This window comes from Lissotriton helveticus, chromosome 10 (assembly GCF_964261635.1).
Source record: "Lissotriton helveticus chromosome 10, aLisHel1.1, whole genome shotgun sequence".
In the NCBI taxonomy this organism is placed as follows: Eukaryota; Metazoa; Chordata; class Amphibia; order Caudata; family Salamandridae; genus Lissotriton; species Lissotriton helveticus.
In genome coordinates this window covers 14,704,740-14,721,953 of record NC_136071.1, presented here as the reverse complement: position 1 = coordinate 14,721,953, position 17,214 = coordinate 14,704,740, and the positions used below count along the sequence as shown (strand labels likewise).

The following is a 17,214-nucleotide window of genomic DNA, read 5'->3' as shown; positions in this document are numbered from 1 at the left end:
GCCCGGAGCCTGGAGCCTGCAGCCTGCCCGGGGCCTGCAGCCTGCACGGGGCCTGCAGCCTGCCCGGAGCCTGCAGCCTGCCCGGGGCCTGCAGCCTGCATGGAGCCTGGAGCCTGCCCGGGGCCTGCAGCCTGCACGGGGCCTGCTGCCCGCACGCGGGCTGCAGCCTGCCCGTGGCCTGCAGCCTGCCCGGGGCCTGCAGCCTGCATGGGGCCTGCTGCCTGCACGCGGGCTGCAGCCTGCACGGGGCCTGCAGCCTGCCCGGGGCCTGCAGTGTACCCGGGGCCTGCAGTGTACTCGGGGCCTGCAGCCTGCCCGGGACCTGCAGCCTGCCAGGGGCCTGCAGCCTGCCCGCGGCCTGCAGCCTGCCCGGGGCCTGCAGCGTACCCGGGGCCTGCAGCCTGCCCGTGGCCTGCAGCCTGCCAGGGGCCTGCAGCCTGCCAGGGGCCTGCAGCCTGCACGGGGCCTGCAGCCTGCCAGGGGCCTGCAGCCTGCATGGGGCATGCAGCCTGCCCGGGGCCTGCAGTGCACCCGGGGCCTGCAGCCTGCCCGGGACCTGCAGCCTGCCAGGGGCCTGCAGCCTGCCCGCGGCCTGCAGCCTGCCCGGGGCCTGCAGCGTACCCGGGCCTGCAGCATACCCGGGGCCTGCAGCGTACCCGGGCCTGCAGCGTACCCGGGGCCTGCAGCCTGCCCGGGGTCTGCAGCCTGCCCGGGGCCTGCAGCCTGCACGGGGCCTGCAGCCTGCCCGGGGCCTGCAGCCTGCCCGGGGCCTGCAGCCTGCACGGGGCCTGCAGTGTACCCGGGGCCTGCAGCCTGCCCGGGGCCTGCAACCTGCCCTGGGCCTGCAGCCTGCACGGGGCCTGCATGCCTGCCCGGGGTAAGCTGCGTGCACGGAGCCTGCAGCCTGCCCGGGGCCTGCAGCCTGCATGGAGCCTGGAGCCTGCCCGGGGCCTGCAGCCTGCACGGGGCCTGCTGCCTGCACGCGGGCTGCAGCCTGCCCGTGGCCTGCAGCCTGCCCGGGGCCTGCAGCCCTCTACACGGCCTGCAGCCTGCCCGGGGCCTGCAGCGTACCCGGGGCCTGCAGCCTGCCCGTGGCCTGCAGCCTGCCAGGGGCCTGCAGCCTGCCAGGGGCCTGCAGCCTGCACGGGGCCTGCAGCCTGCCAGGGGCCTGCAGCCTGCATGGGGCATGCAGCCTGCCCGGGGCCTGCAGTGCACCCGGGGCCTGCAGCCTGCCCGGGACCTGCAGCCTGCCAGGGGCCTGCAGCCTGCCCGCGGCCTGCAGCCTGCCCGGGGCCTGCAGCGTACCCGGGCCTGCAGCATACCCGGGGCCTGCAGCGTACCCGGGCCTGCAGCGTACCCGGGGCCTGCAGCCTGCCCGGGGTCTGCAGCCTGCACGGGGCCTGCAGTGTACCCGGGGCCTGCAGCCTGCCCGGGTCCTGCAACCTGCCCTGGGCCTGCAGCCTGCACGGGGCCTGCATGCCTGCCCGGGGTAAGCTGCCTGCACGGAGCCTGCAGCCTGCCCGGGGCCTGCAGCCTGCATGGAGCCTGGAGCCTGCCCGGGGCCTGCAGCCTGCACGGGGCCTGCTGCCTGCACGCGGGCTGCAGCCTGCCCGTGGCCTGCAGCCTGCCCGGGGCCTGCAGCCTGCACAGGGCCTGCTGCCTGCACGCGGGCTGCAGCCTGCACGGGGCCTGCAGCCTGCCCGGGGCCTGCAGTGTACCCGGGGCCTGCAGCCTGCCCGGGACCTGCAGCCTGCCAGGGGCCTGCAGCCTGCCCGCGGCCTGCAGCCTGCAGCCTGCCCGGGGCCTGCAGCGTACCCGGGGCCTGCAGCCTGCCCGTGGCCTGCAGCCTGCCAGGGGCCTGCTGCCTGCCAGGGGCCTGCAGCCTGCACGGGGCCTGCAGCCTGCCAGGGGCCTGCAGCCTGCATGGGGCATGCAGCCTGCCCGGGGCCTGCAGTGCACCCGGGGCCTGCAGCCTGCCCGGGACCTGCAGCCTGCCAGGGGCCTGCAGCCTGCCCGCGGCCTGCAGCCTGCCCGGGGCCTGCAGCGTACCCGGGCCTGCAGCATACCCGGGGCCTGCAGCGTACCCGGGCCTGCAGCGTACCCGGGGCCTGCAGCCTGCCCGGGGTCTGCAGCCTGCCCGGGGCCTGCAGCCTGCACGGGGCCTGCAGCCTGCCCGGGGCCTGCAGCCTGCACGGGGCCTGCAGCCTGCCCGGGGCCTGCAGTGTACCCGGGGCCTGCAGCCTGCCCGGGGCCTGCAACCTGCCCTGGGCCTGCAGCCTGCACGGGGCCTGCATGCCTGCCCGGGGTAAGCTGCCTGCACGGAGCCTGCAGCCTGCCCGGGGCCTGCAGTGTACCCGGGGCCTGCAGCCTGCCCGGGACCTGCAGCCTGCCAGGGGCCTGCAGCCTGCCCGCGGCCTGCAGCCTGCCCGGGGCCTGCAGCGTACCCGGGGCCTGCAGCCTGCCCGTGGCCTGCAGCCTGCCAGGGGCCTGCAGCCTGCCAGGGGCCTGCAGCCTGCACGGGACCTGCAGCCTGCCAGGGGCCTGCAGCCTGCCAGGGGCCTGCAGCCTGCACGGGGCCTGCAGCCTGCCCGGGGCCTGCAGTGTACCTGGGGCCTGCAGCCTGCCCGGGACCTGCAGCCTGCCAGGGGCCTGCAGCCTGCCCGCGGCCTGCAGCCTGCCCGGGGCCTGCAGCGTACCCGGGGCCTGCAGCCTGCCCGTGGCCTGCAGCCTGCCCGGGGTCTGCAGCCTGCCCGGGGCCTGCAGCCTGCACGGGGCCTGCAGCCTGCCCGGGGCCTGCAGCCTGCCCGGGGCCTGCAGCCTGCACGGGGCCTGCAGCCTGCCCGGAGTCTGCAGCCTGCCCGGGGCCTGCAGCCTGCCCCGGGCCTGCAGCCTGCCCGGGGCCTGCAGTGTACCCAGGGCCTGCAGCCTGCCCGGGGCCTGCAGCCTGCCCTGGGCCTGCAGCCTGCACGGGGCCTGCATGCCTGCCCGGGGTAAGCTGCCTGCACGGAGCCTGCAGCCTGCCCGGGGCCTGCAGCCTGCCCGTAGCCTGCAGCCTGCAGCCTGCCCGGGGCCTGCAGCCTGCACGGGGCCTGCAGCCTGCCCGGAGCCTGCAGCCTGCCCGGGGCCTGCAGCCTGCATGGAGCCTGGAGCCTGCCCGGGGCCTGCAGCCTGCACGGGGCCTGCTGCCTGCACGCGGGCTGCAGCCTGCCCGTGGCCGTCAGCCTGCCCGGGACCTGCAGCCTGCAGCCTGCCAGGGGCCTGCAGCCTGCACGGGTCCTGCAGCCTGCCCGGGGCCTGCAGTGTACCCGGGGCCTGCAGCCTGCCCGGGACCTGCAGCCTGCCAGGGGCCTGCAGCCTGCCCGCGGCCTGCAGCCTGCCCGGGGCCTGCAGCGTACCCGGGGCCTGCAGCCTGCCCGTGGCCTGCAGCCTGCCAGGGGCCTGCAGCCTGCCAGGGGCCTGCAGCCTGCACGGGGCCTGCAGCCTGCCAGGGGCCTGCAGCCTGCACGGGGCATGCAGCCTGCCCGGGGCCTGCAGTGTACCCGGGGCCTGCAGCCTGCCCGGGACCTGCAGCCTGCCAGGGGCCTGCAGCCTGCCCGCGGCCTGCAGCCTGCCCGGGGCCTGCAGCGTACCCGGGGCCTGCAGCGTACCCGGGGCCTGCAGCGTACCCGGGCCTGCAGCGTACCCGGGGTCTGCAGCCTGCCCGGGGCCTGCAGCCTGCACGGGGCCTGCAGCCTGCCCGGGGCCTGCAGCCTGCACGGGGCCTGCAGCCTGCCCGGGGCCTGCAGTGTACCCGGGGCCTGCAGCCTGCCCGGGGCCTGCAGCCTGCCCTGGGCCTGCAGCCTGCCCTGGGCCTGCAGCCTGCACGGGGCCTGCATGCCTGCCCGGGGTAAGCTGCCTGCACGGAGCCTGCAGCCTGCCCGGGGCCTGCAGTGTACCCGGGGCCTGCAGCCTGCCCGGGACCTGCAGCCTGCCCGGGGCCTGCAGCCTGCCAGGGGCCTGCAGCCTGCACGGGGCCTGCAGCCTGCCCGGGGCCTGCAGTGTACCCGGGGCCTGCAGCCTGCCCGGGACCTGCAGCCTGTCAGGGGCCTGCAGCCTGCCCGCAGCCTGCAGCCTGCCCGGGGCCTGCAGCGTACCCGGGGCCTGCAGCCTGCCCGTGGCCTGCAGCCTGCCAGGGGCCTGCAGCCTGCCAGGGGCCTGCAGCCTGCCAGGGGCCTGCAGCCTGCACGGGACCTGCAGCCTGCCAGGGGCCTGCAGCCTGCACGGGGCCTGCAGCCTGCCCGGGGCCTGCAGCCTGCCCGGAGTCTGCAGCCTGCCCGGGGCCTGCAGCCTGCCCCGGGCCTGCAGCCTGCCCAGGGCCTGCAGCCTGCCCGGGGTCTGCAGCCTGCCCGGGGCCTGCAGCCTGCACGGGGCCTGCAGCCTGCCCGGGGCCTGCAGCCTGCCCGGGGCCTGCAGCCTGCACGGGGCCTGCAGCCTGCCCGGAGCCTGCAGCCTGCCCGGGGCCTGCAGCCTGCCCCGGGCCTGCAGCCTGCCCGGGGCCTGCAGTGTACCCGGGGCCTGCAGCCTGCCCGGGGCCTGCAGCCTGCCCTGGGCCTGCAGCCTGCACGGGGCCTGCATGCCTGCCCGGGGTAAGCTGCCTGCACAGAGCCTGCAGCCTGCCCGGGGCCTGCAGCCTGCCCGGAGCCTGCAGCCTGCCCGGGGCCTGCAGCCTGCACGGGGCCTGCAGCCTGCCCGGAGCCTGGAGCCTACTCAGGGCCTGCAGCCTGCCCCGGGCCTGCAGCCTGCCCTGGGCCTGCAGCCTGCACGGGGCCTGCATGCCTGCCCGGGGTAAGCTGCCTGCACGGAGCCTGCAGCCTGCCCGGGGCCTGCAGCCTGCCCGCGGCCTGCAGCCTGCCCGGGGCCTGCAGCGTACCCGGGCCTGCAGCGTACCCGGGGCCTGCAGCGTACCCGGGGCCTGCAGCCTGCCCGGGGTCTGCAGCCTGCCCGGGGCCTGCAGCCTGCACGGGGCCTGCAGCCTGCCCGGGGCCTGCAGCCTGCACGGGGCCTGCAGCCTGCACGGGGCCTGGGGTCTGCAGCCTGCCCGGGGCCTGCAGTGTACCCGGGGCCTGCAGCCTGCCCGGGGCCTGCAGCCTGCCCTGGGCCTGCAGCCTGCACGGGGCCTGCATGCCTGCCCGGGGTAAGCTGCCTGCACGGAGCCTGCAGCCTGCCCGGGGCCTGCAGTGTACCCGGGGCCTGCAGCCTGCCCGGGACCTGCAGCATGCCCGGGGCCTGCAGCCTGCCAGGGGCCTGCAGCCTGCACGGGGCCTGCAGCCTGCCCTGGGCCTGCAGTGTACCCGGGGCCTGCAGCCTGCCCGGGACCTGCAGCCTGCCAGGGGCCTGCAGCCTGCCCGCAGCCTGCAGCCTGCCCGGGGCCTGCAGCGTACCCGGGGCCTGCAGCCTGCCCGTGGCCTGAAGCCTGCCAGGGGCCTGCAGCCTGCCAGGGGCCTGCAGCCTGCCAGGGGCCTGCAGCCTGCCCGGGGCCTGCAGTGTACCCGGGGCCTGCAGCCTGCCCGGGACCTGCAGCCTGCCAGGGGCCTGCAGCCTGCCCGGGGCCTGCAGCGTACCCGGGGCCTGCAGCCTGCCCGTGGCCTGCAGCCTGCCCGGGGTCTGCAGCCTGCCCGGGGCCTGCAGCCTGCACGGGGCCTGCAGCCTGCACGGGGCCTGCAGCCTGCCCGGGGCCTGCAGCCTGCCAGGGGCCTGCAGCCTGCCCGGAGCCTGCAGCCTGCCCGGGGACTGCAGCCTGCCCCGGGCCTGCAGCCTGCCCGGGGCCTGCAGTGTACCCGGGGCCTGCAGCCTGCCCGGGGCCTGCAGCCTGCCCTGGCCCTGCAGCCTGCACGGGGCCTGCATGCCTGCCCGGGGTAAGCTGCCTGCACGGAGCCTGCCCGGGGCCTGCAGCCTGCCCGGAGCCTGCAGCCTGCAGCCTGCCCGGGGCATGCAACCTGCCCGGGGCCTGCAGCCTGCCCGGAGCCTGCAGCCTGCCCGGGGCCTGCAGCCTGCATGGAGCCTGGAGCCTGCCCGGGGCCTGCAGCCTGCACGGGGCCTGCTGCCTGCACGCGGCCTGCAGCCTGCCCGTGGCCTGCAGCCTGTCCGGGGCCTGGAGCCTACTCCGGGCCTGCAGCCTGCCCCGGGCCTGCAGCCTGTCCGGGGCCTGGAGCCTACTCCGGGCCTGCAGCCTGCCCCGGGCCTGCAGCCTGCCCTGGGCCTGCAGCCTGCACGGGGCCTGCATGCCTGCCCGGGGTAAGCTGCCTGCACGGAGCCTGCAGCCTGCCCGGAGCCTGCAGCCTGCAGCCTGCCCGGGGCCTGCAGCCTGCACGGGGCCTGCCGCGTACCCGGGGCCTGCAGCGTACCCGGGCCTGCAGCGTACCCGGGGCCTGCAGCCTGCCCGGGGCCTGCAGCCTGCCCGGAGCCTGCAGCCTGCAGCGTACCCGGGCCTGCAGCCTGCAGCCTGCACGGGGCCTGCAGCGTACCTGGGGCCTGCAGGGTACCGGGGCCTGCAGCCTGCACGGGGCCTGCAGCCTGCCAGGGGCCTGCAGCCTGCCCGGGGCCTGCAGTCTGTCCGGGGCCTGGAGCCTACTCCGGGTCTGCAGCCTGCCCGGGGCCTGCAGCCTGCCAGGGGCCTGCCAGGGGCCTGCAGCTTGCACGGGACCTGCAGCCTGCCAGGGGCCTGCAGCCTGCCCGGGGCCTGCAGCCTGCCCTGGGCCTGCAGCCTGCACGGGGCCTGCATGCCTGCCCGGGGTAAGCTGCCTGCACGGAGCCTGCAGCCTGCCCGGGGCCTGCAGTGTACCCGGGGCCTGCAGCCTGCCCGGGACCTGCAGCCTGCCCGGGGCCTGCAGCCTGGCCTTGGCCTGCAGCCTGCACGGGACCTGCAGCCTGCCAGGGGCCTGCAGCCTGCACGGGACCTGCAGCCTGCCCGGGGCCTGCAGCCTGCCAGGGGCCTGCAGCCTGCACGGAGCCTGCAGCCTGCCCGGGGCCTGCAGCCTGCCCGGGACCTGCAGCCTGCAGCCTGCCCGGGGCCTGCAGCCTGCACGGGGCCTGCAGCCTGCCCGTGGCCTGCAGCCTGCACGGGGCCTGCTGCCTGCACGCGCCCTGCAGCCTGCCCGTGGCCTGCAGCCTGTCCGGGGCCTGCACCCTGCACGGGGCCTGCAGCCTGCCCGGGGATGGCCCATGCTAATATAACTTTGTAGATGACCGCCTGTCCATCATCAGACGGACTCGAACTCGGCCAGACATCGCTCTCTTGGTAGGGTGTCCAGACGTCCCGGATTTGCCCGGACAGTCCTGTTGTTTTTCATCGACTGTCCCGGCAGATTTTGGCAATTTTGGCTCATGTCCTGGTTTTTAGAGGGGGTGACTGAAAACATTACAGAGGCACTCTTTTGGGTGTTATAAAGCTGTGCTGGTGAGCAGCTGTTATAAGTAAGCACTTTAATTAATATGTATGATGTTGGTTGTAGAAATTACATTTTATTTATTTTCTTAATGCCTTTTCTGTGATCTTATGTTAATGAGAACTGTCATTCTGCACCGTTCTGTTGATGAAAAATGGTAGTCCTTCTTCTATTTTCATAAATGTCCCGGTTTTTGGTTCTCGAGATCTGGTCACCCTATCTCTTGGCCTCCGGTGCCAATATATGTACTCTGCTGACCTTATGCACACTCTTTGACCCTCCCCTTGCTCTCCTGCGCACCGCAGGTATATCAAACTTGCAGGTGACCGCTACTAGATACAATGTAAGGGCGTCCTGAACCCCTGCAGGGGGCGGGGGGGGGGGGGGTCTCTTCTGCCTGCAGCTCGGCAGACAAAAAGTCACAATTTACCGAAGAAAGATGGGTTGAATGAACGGGAAAAGAAGGGGGGAAGGTTAAAGGAAGGACGAGTGGAGGGGTGCATGTGTGTGAAATGGTGGGTGGATGAAAGGATGAGTAGGGGTTGAAAGGATGGGTGAAAGGGAGGATGGGTAGAAAGATGTATGAGTGTGTGAAAGGACGAGTGAAATGGTGGGTGAATAAAATGATTCATTAATGACTTAAAGGGAGGGTGAAAGGGTGGATCGGTGAAAAGATTTGTGGGTGGGAGAAAGAATGGGTAAAAAGATGCCTGGATGGGTGAAAGGGTGGATGGGTGAAAGGGTGGATGGGTGAAAGGGTGGATGGGTGAAAGGGTGGATGGGTGAAAGGGTAGACGCATGGGTGGGTGAAACAATGGGTGGATGGGTGAGGCGATGAGTAGGTGAGTGACAGGATGTTTAAAAGGGTAGATGGTGAAAGAATGCATGGGTGGGCAAATGGATGAAACAAAGTATGGATGAGTGAATAGGCGAAAGGATGCATGGGTGAAAGGGTAGATGGGTGAAAGGATGCGTGGAAGGATGAAAGGATGTGTGGGTGGGTGAATAGGTGAAAGGATGCATGGGTGAAAGGGTGGATGGGTGAAAGGATGCAGGGAAGGATGAAAGGATGTGTGGGTGGGTGAATAGGTGAAAGGATGCATGGGTGAAAGGGTGGATGGGTGAAAGGATGCAGGGAAGGATGAAAGGATGTGTGGGTGGGTGAATAGGTGAAAGGATGCATGGGTGAAAGGGTGGATGGGTGAAAGGATGCAGGGAAGGATGAAAGGATGTGTGGGTGGGTGAATGGGTGAAAGGATTCGTGGGTCCTGGGTGAACAGGTAAAAGTATGCATGGGCAAAAGGACGGATGAGTGAAAGGATGGATGGATGAATGAATGAATGACAGAATATAAAGGTGAAAGCGTGGATATCAGCGGTGAATGGACGAGCGAAAGGATGCATGGATAGATGAGTGGATGGAAATGACAAGGGCGCTCTTCGAGGGAGAGTCGGGCTCACTCGCCTCGCCTGCTTGGTGCCATCAGAGCTTTGGTGCAAAGTGGGGGGTATTTTAGTATTCTGGCTACCCCCTTGTAATCTTATCACCACCCAGGGGTTCAAGTGAGCTCCACGCCTCCTTCGTGTACCAACCCCAGCCTCACCCGTCATTTTACGCTCAACCAATGCTTGTTACAAACGTGTATCGTGTACTCCTGCTCTCCATGGATGTCCATTCATGTACTTTACTCCTGCGCTGCTGCTCTGTAGACATGTTCAGTCATGCACCTCACTCTTGTACTGCTGCTCTCTGTATATGATCAGTCACTGACCACAAATGTTACAGAGTTTGTGGGTACCCTGATGCCAACCTCAGACGTATCTAGCTGTCATTTGCCTCAATATTGTATATGGACAAGTTCAGATCCTATGACAGCTCTCACCCTTCGCTCTAAAGCGCCTCTCACGCTTCAGGGTCTTGCAGCTCTGTACCAAAAACTCTAAAATAAGGATTAAAAACACCCCCAGATTTCTCCGCCCGCCTCCCGTGCCCGCGGGTGGTAAGTCTCACCTGAACCAGGCGGTCCCTCACAGCGGTGTCGGTCACCTTGGACATGCTGAAGCGGGCGATGTTGAAGGAGGCGACCTTGAAGGCATGGCCGGTGCAGGAGACTGAGGAGGCGACAAGGAGCAGGACCCAGAAGGTGGCAGGTGCCATGGTGCCAGCTGCGGATGGCAGAGAGAGGGCACAGTCAGATGTCCTGTTGGCAGCACTCAATCTCCCCTCCACCTCCCAGTACAGAAGAGACGCATTGTGTGACCTAAAGCTACTGTGAATGCCCTTCAGGCATGGAAAGTGCTGGAAGCACAAGGCTGTGAGGTGTCCCTGCGGGCGGCAGCGGGCAGTGCCACACGATGGGTGCCCTGTGTGCTGCGGAACCAGCCATGCCTGGAAAACACCTCCTTTTCAGGAATCGCAGACTCTCCTTGACCTCGAGGCCGGCGACTCGAGCCTGGAGCCTGTCGCCTCCACCTCCAGATACATGGAGTGTGTATGTATGTGATATGTATGTGGTGTGTATGTATGTCTGTGGTATGCATGTATGTGGTATGCATGTATGTGGTATTTCTATAGCACAAACCTAGTCAAAAGGCAGTGGAGTGTCTCCCACGGAATAAAAGCATCGGGCCAGGTGCAGGACACTGTGCTTTCCTCTGACAACTACTAATGGACATGAAAACAAAGAAAATGAAACGTTCACAAAGGACTGCATGTACCATGGTGCATCACTTCGGCGACTGGTGCAATATGTGAGTGCAGCCACACTGGTTAATTATGCATTGTTTGCACCGACCAATCACCGCATAAACAATTGCACTTTGCAACCATTGCAAAACACAATAGATGCTAAAAACTAAATGTTTTTGCACTTCTTGGTCACTGCACATATAGAGAGGGGCCCATTAGGATGGCGGGAGGACTTTGTCCGCCCGCCATCCTGTCGTGTGTAGGGACCGCCCGCCATAAGGGCGGGGGTCCCGTTGAGGGTATTAGGATGCGCCCACCACAGTGGCGGGCACATCCTGTATCTTTAGCATTGCGGCGGGCGGTGCTTTCAGCACCGCCCGCCGCAATGCTAAAGATACATGTTGTCCATTACAAAGCACAACGTGATAGGCACCGTGCGGTGCCTGCCACGTTGTACTTTGTAATGCTGGGGGGTACCATAGATACCCCCCATGTGCACCCCCCCACGCCCTCCCCCGAGTCCCTGGGGGCCCGCAACAGGCCCCCGCAGGGTGTCTCCGCATGCCTTGCCGCCACGGAAAGGCACTGGAAAATGCCCATGGTGATATGGCTAGCGGTGTCTGATAGACACCGTCACCATATTAAACCTTTTCCGCCCCGGTCTTTCCATCCGCCGCAGACCCCCCAACCATACTAATATGGCGGGGGGGTCATTACGGGACGGATGGCGGGCGGATTGCCCCCGCCAGGCTGGCGGTGGCTACCGCCGGCCTGGCGGGGCAATCCGCCCGCCATCCTAATGGGCCCCATAGTTTTTCACTGGTCAGTAGTGCAAATGTGGTGCATAGTCCCTCTTCAGCCCGAACCCCAAAGGTTGTGGTCAAACCCTGACTGGTTTCAGCTTTATCTGACGGGCCTCTGCCTGTTCGAGTCATAGTTAGTCACATGTCATGTTTGAAGGTCTGAGCTCATCTTTGGTTCTTTCCATCGTGCCATTGCTGCCTTGTGTCATTGGTAAGAAGAATTGCCACGCGTGGTCCACGCAATCCTAGGAGAGGTGGACAGAGCCAAGAATGCTGAGGCAAGGAGAGGCCTGCCAACGGGGAGACAGGTGGGACACGTGCAAAGACCATGCGTGCACAATTGTATATATATATGTTCATTACCTGCTGGCGGTCGCCAGTAGTTTGTTATAGATAGGATCTAGTTTCCATAGGAAAAGCAATTTTTGTTTTGCTAATAGCTTTGACGCCATTTGAGGAATCTTCACGAAATGTTTAAGAATAGTTTGCCAGTCACTTCAGCTGCTGTCTGTAAAGTTTCGGGGTGATTTGTCAAGCAGGGGCCGAGAAAAAGGGTGAGTCCAAAAACACGTTTTCCCCATGCATTTTCCCATTGGGATTTTAGACATGACTACAGCCTGAATCGCTGAATGGAATTACCCTATAACGTGTACCCTAAAGTACCTATAACACGCGCCCTCGCCCTGCAGGGAGAGACCAATGCAATCCTATGCGGAAAAATGCGGAAAAATGCAGGTGAGTAACTTACAGGTCAGTAAGCAGTTTTGAGTTTGTCTCCAGAGGTTTTAGTCAACACTGGGCACGGGTCGGACCAAGGTAGGTAATGCACCACCAGCGGCACTGGGGCGGCCAGATGCAGAGGTCACTGGGCCCAATATTATCCTATGTAGACTGGGGGCACCTCAAAGAGGTACCGGTTACAGGTAAGTACCTGTCGTTCAGAGATACAGACCCTGAGGGTTAAGATCAGCACTGGAGGGGCCACCAAAGAGCACGAGGACTACACCACCAGAGGCACAGGTGCAGCCGGGTGCAAAGTGCAAAGGAGGCGTCGGGTGCCCTGTTGTAACCAATGGAGAGCCTCGGTTTGGGAAGATGACTGCAGGCTCGGTTCCGAAGGCTGGCTGAAGGAATCCCATGACTGGGGAGATAAGTCGGATAGTGGGGATGCCGGGACACCGTCTGTTGGGCACACCAGGCCTGGGGGCTGTGGGTGCAGGGGTGTCTTTAGGTATTGGGTTTTCTCACCAGCTCCTTTCCTGGTTGGGGGACCCTTTCAGGTTGAGGCTGCAGGTGACGTGGGAGAGGTCAGGAGAGGTTGTTCAATGCTGGATCCCAGATCAGGATCGCAGACAAGACTTCACTAGGTCGGTGGACCATCTGGACTCGGGCCGTGGGCGTTGGGTGCAGAGTGGTGCAAGTGTCGCGGATCTGCCTGGATCCGGAGTCTTTGTGTTGGTTTCTTGCTGGACAAATCTGGTGTCCACGGAGACAAGAGTCCTTGTTGAAGACAGCACAGGTCCCCAGGGTTCTTGGAGGTTGCTAGCTGCGGGTCACGCCAGATTATTGGAGCAGAGTTGCTGGAGGAGGAGACAGGCCAGTAGGGCTGGGGCAAGTCAGTCGTCATCTTCTTATCCACTGCTGCACCCCTCCTCTGTCCTTCTTCTTCGTAGGTCATCGAATTTGAGGAACAAGGTTCAGGGGAGCCCTTAAATGCCCAATGTAAGAGCATTACTGAGGTCAGGGCGGTAGCCAATGGCTACTGCCCCTTAGGGTGGCTACACCCTTTGAGTGCCCTTCCCTTTGTTTCTGTTGGACCTAATTCTCCAATTTAAGATGGAGAATTTCTAAGAGAGGGGTTCACCTCAACTCCTGGTGACCCCAGGGGTGTGCCAGGCTGAGGTGGACACTCCTACTCTGCTGGCTAATTTTCCCGCCAAAAGTAGGACCTGGAAAGGGGTGCGGGCATCTCCACTAGTTGGAGCTGCACCAATCAGCACATCACAAGGTGACCGCCAAGTGTTGCTGTTCCTGTCAGGGGGAGGGGGAAATGACCTCCACCCAGAGCAACCTTGGCTTCTGACCTCCGAGAGCACAGAGGCTCTCGCCCCATGAGGTCAGAAACCTGCCTGGTGGTGGCCGGCAGGGACTAGTCCGCCAATACACTAGAAGTTGGGTGTTTTTCAGGGGCCATCTCTAAGATGTGGAGTTTGTGTTGACAAACTCCCAGCCCATGTACTCAAAAGGGCTTCACTGCACTTACAATGTCTGCGAATGGCATAGACACTGTAGGGGCATATTGCTGAAGCAGCTGTGCCCTCACCTGTGGTACGGCGCCCCCTGACTTACGGCTGTGGGGGCTGCCACAGGGGTGACTTACTTGTGCCACAGGGAGGGGTGGTGGGCATGGCACACAGGGATGTGGGCCTTGTCGACTCTTCGGTTTGCATCAAAACACGCAGCCTGCGATGGCAGTGTGTGGGCGATAAAGTGAGGGGTCTCTTAGGGTGACATGATACATGCTTTGCGATAAAATTATTGTTGAGAAAACTGTGCACAGCGGGAGCACGTGTTATAGTTTCCTTAGGGCACGAGTTACAGTTACCTTAGATAACTGCTGAATTTCTATTGTTTTGTGGAAGTAAAATATGAACCTAACTATAACCTCCCTGTAACCTTTGCTTTTTTAGTCAATTGCTAAGGTTTTTTAAATTGTATTTCCTGAGTATAATGTCCCTGTAACCTTTGTTTTTTTCTGTGAAAATATATACATGGATGGATGGATGGATCGATGGATGGATGGATGGATGGATGGGTGGGTGGGTGGATGGACGGACGGACGGATGGATGGGTGGGTGGATGGATGGCTGGATGGATGGATGAACGGACGGACAGGTAGATGGATGGATGGGTGTATGGATGGATGGGTGGTTGGATGGATGGGTGGATGGATGGATGGATGGATGGGTGGATGGGTGGGTGGATGGATGGATGGATGAATGGAAGGATGGATGGATGGGTGCATGGATGGATGGGTGGTTGGATGGATGGGTGGATGGATGGATGGATGGGTGGGTGGATGGCTGGATTGTTGGATGGATGGATGGATGGATGGAAGGACGGATGGACGGACGGACGGATGGATGGACGGACAGGTGGATGGATGGATGGATGGATGGGTGGGTGGGTGGGTGGATGGATGGACGGGTGGATGGGTGGGTGGGTGGATGGGTTGGTGGATGGATGGATGGATGGATGGATGGATGGATGGATGGATGGATGGATGGATGGATGGACGGATGGATGGAAGGATGGACGGAAGGACGGACAGGTGGATGGATGGATGGATGGGTGGATGGATGGATGGGTGGGTGGGTGAGTGGACGGGTGGGTGGATGGATGGATGGATGGATGGATGGATGGGCGGACGGACGGACGGACGGACGGACGGACAGACATACAGACAGATCTTTTTTCCATCATGGAACCTTCGGTTTGTCCCAGCAGTGCATAGGTAACCATATGTAAACGGAGGGAGGAGTAATCCAGTAATCCATGTCAGTGAAGCCCCCCCCCCCCCCACACAACCAAAAACACAGCCTCATCCTTCGAGGACAGAGAGCTGGGCTGACTGCCGTTTGTGGAGAGGGTGGAGGGCACGAGCAGTCACTGGTCCTCTGGGGTAAGGGTCAGGGGACGGTTCTGAAACCAGGTGTCTGGGGCTCTAATCTCGGCTTCTCAACTTGACCTGAATGTGTGATCCTGGGCATGTCCCGCCGCCCTGCGCCTTTGTCGAGTGTGGGGGTCCTACAGGGAGCAGAAGTGAGCATTAGAGGGGGTTTGAGAATGTGGCGCGCACACGCAGGGGGGGGCTCAAACACCAGACACGTCCTCCTTGTCACACGTGCACACGTACCTTTAATCCAGATGTGCAGGAGCGTGTCCGTCCTCCGCTGCACGTGAGTCAGGCGGCCTCACTCCCGGCCCCGCGGCCGCTCGCACCTTTTATAGGCCCGTGGGGGGAGCGTGGGAGCACGGGGCGTGCGGCCACATGCTGTGCGGGGCGTGTGTGCGTGCGGAGCGGCGCGGGGCGCTATCAGTCCCAGCTGGAGGTCACCAGAGCCTGTTTATTGATCAAACATCGATCGGTGGACGGCCTGGGCTGAGCAGGTGCAGGTGCAGGCCTCGCCGTCGTGTTTGAGGGCGTCTGTGCGTGAATCTGCAGCACTGCTGCTGGTGCATTCACCCTCGTGTGCACTCACACTCGGATCTGTGGAGGATTCACGCTCGTGTGCACCGTGCACTCACACTCGGATCTGTGCGTGTGAATCTGCATCACTGCTGCTGGTGCATTCACCCTCGTGTGCACCGTGCACTCACACTCGGATCTGTGCGTGTGAATCTGCATCACTGCTGCTGGTGCATTCACCCTCGCGTGCACCGTGCACTCACACTCGGATCTGCTGGCGCATTCACCCTCGTGTGCACCGTGCACTCACACTCGGATCTGTGCGTGAATCTGCAGCGCTGCTGCTGGTGCATTCACCCTCGTGTGCACCGGGCACTCACACTCGGATCTGTGCGTGAATCTGCAGCGCTGCTGCTGGTGCATTCACCCTCGTGTGCACCGGGCACTCACACTCGGATCTGAGCAGGGATTCACCCTCGTGTGCACCGTGCACTCACACTCGGATCTGAGCAGGGATTCACCCTCGTGTGCACCGTGCACTCACACTCGGATCTGAGCAGGGATTCACCCTCGTGTGCACCGTGCACTCACACTCGGATCTGCGGAGGGTTCACGCTCGTGTGCACCGTGCACTCACACTCGGATCTGAGCAGGGATTCACCCTCGTGTGCACCGTGCACTCACACTCGGATCTGAGCAGGGATTCACCCTCGTGTGCACCGTGCACTCACACTCGGATCTGAGCAGGGATTCACGCTCGTGTGCACCATGCACTCACACTTGGATCTGCTGGCGCATTCACCCTCGTGTGCACCGTGCACTCACACTCGGATCTGTGCGTGAATCTGCAGCACTGCTGCTGGTGCATTCACCCTCGTGTGCACCATGCACTCACACTCGGATCTGAGCAGGGATTCACCCTCGTGTGCACCGTGCACTCACACTCGGATCTGCAGAGGGTTCACGCTCGTGTGCACCGTGCACTCACACTCGGATCTGAGCAGGGATTCACCCTCGTGTGTACCGTGCACTCACACTCGGATCTGAGCAGGGATTCACCCTCGTGTGCACCGTGCACTCACACTCGGATCTGCGAAGGGTTCACGCTCGTGTGCACCGTGCACTCACACTCGGATCTGAGCAGGGATTCACCCTCGTGTGCACCGTGCACTCACACTCGGATCTGCGGAGGGTTCACGCTCGTGTGCACCGTGCACTCACACTCGGATCTGAGCAGGGATTCACGCTTGTGTGCACCGTGCACTCACACTCGGATCTGAGCAGGGATTCACCCTCGTGTGCACCGTGCACTCACACTCGGATCTGCGGAGGGTTCACGCTCGTGTGCACCGTGCACTCACACTCGGATCTGCGGAGGGTTCACGCTCGTGTGTACCGTGCACTCACACTCGGATCTGCGGAGGGTTCACGCTCGTGTGCACCGTGCACTCACACTCGGATCTGCGGAGGGTTCACACTCGTGTGCACCGTGCACTCACACTCGGATCTGCGGAGGGTTCACGCTCGTGTGCACCGTGCACTCACACTCGGATCTGCGGAGGGTTCACGCTCGTGCGCACCGTGCACTCACACTCGGATCTGCGGAGGGTTCACGCTCGTGTGCACCGTGCACTCACACTCGGATCTGAGCAGGGATTCACCCTCGTGTGCACCGTGCACTCACACTCGGATCTGAGCAGGGATTCACCCTCGTGTGCACCGTGCACTCACACTCGGATCTGCGGAGGGTTCACGCTCGTGTGCACCGTGCACTCACACTCGGATCTGAGCAGGGATTCACCCTCGTGTGCACCGTGCACTCACACTCGGATCTGAGCAGGGATTCACCCTCGTGTGCACCGTGCACTCACACTCGGATCTGAGCAGGGATTCACGCTCGTGTGCACCATGCACTCACACTCGGATCTGCTGGCGCATTCACCCTCGTGTGCACCGTGCACTCACACTCGGATCTGTGCGTGAATCTGCAGCACTGCTGCTGGTGCATTCACCCTCGTGTGCACCATGCACTCACACTCGGATCTGAGCAGGGATTCACCCTCGTGTGCACCGTGCACTCACACTCGGATCTGCAGAGGGTTCACGCTCG

General features: G+C 64.2%; 1 protein-coding gene across 1 annotated transcript in view; it reads right to left on the bottom strand.

The window, feature by feature from the left end:
• LOC144785761 (deoxyribonuclease-1-like) overlaps positions 1–14,878 on the bottom strand; it is a 65,803-nt gene extending 50,925 nt beyond the window's left edge. Inside the window, exons 1-2 of the mRNA XM_078664567.1 lie at positions 14,832–14,878; positions 9,435–9,589 (exon numbers count right to left, since the gene is read on the bottom strand). Coding sequence (XP_078520693.1) covers positions 9,435–9,581 — 147 coding nt within the window. The 5' untranslated portion in view covers positions 9,582–9,589; positions 14,832–14,878. The remainder of the gene's footprint in view (positions 1–9,434; positions 9,590–14,831) is intronic.
• Positions 14,879–17,214: the final 2,336 nt, after the last annotated feature.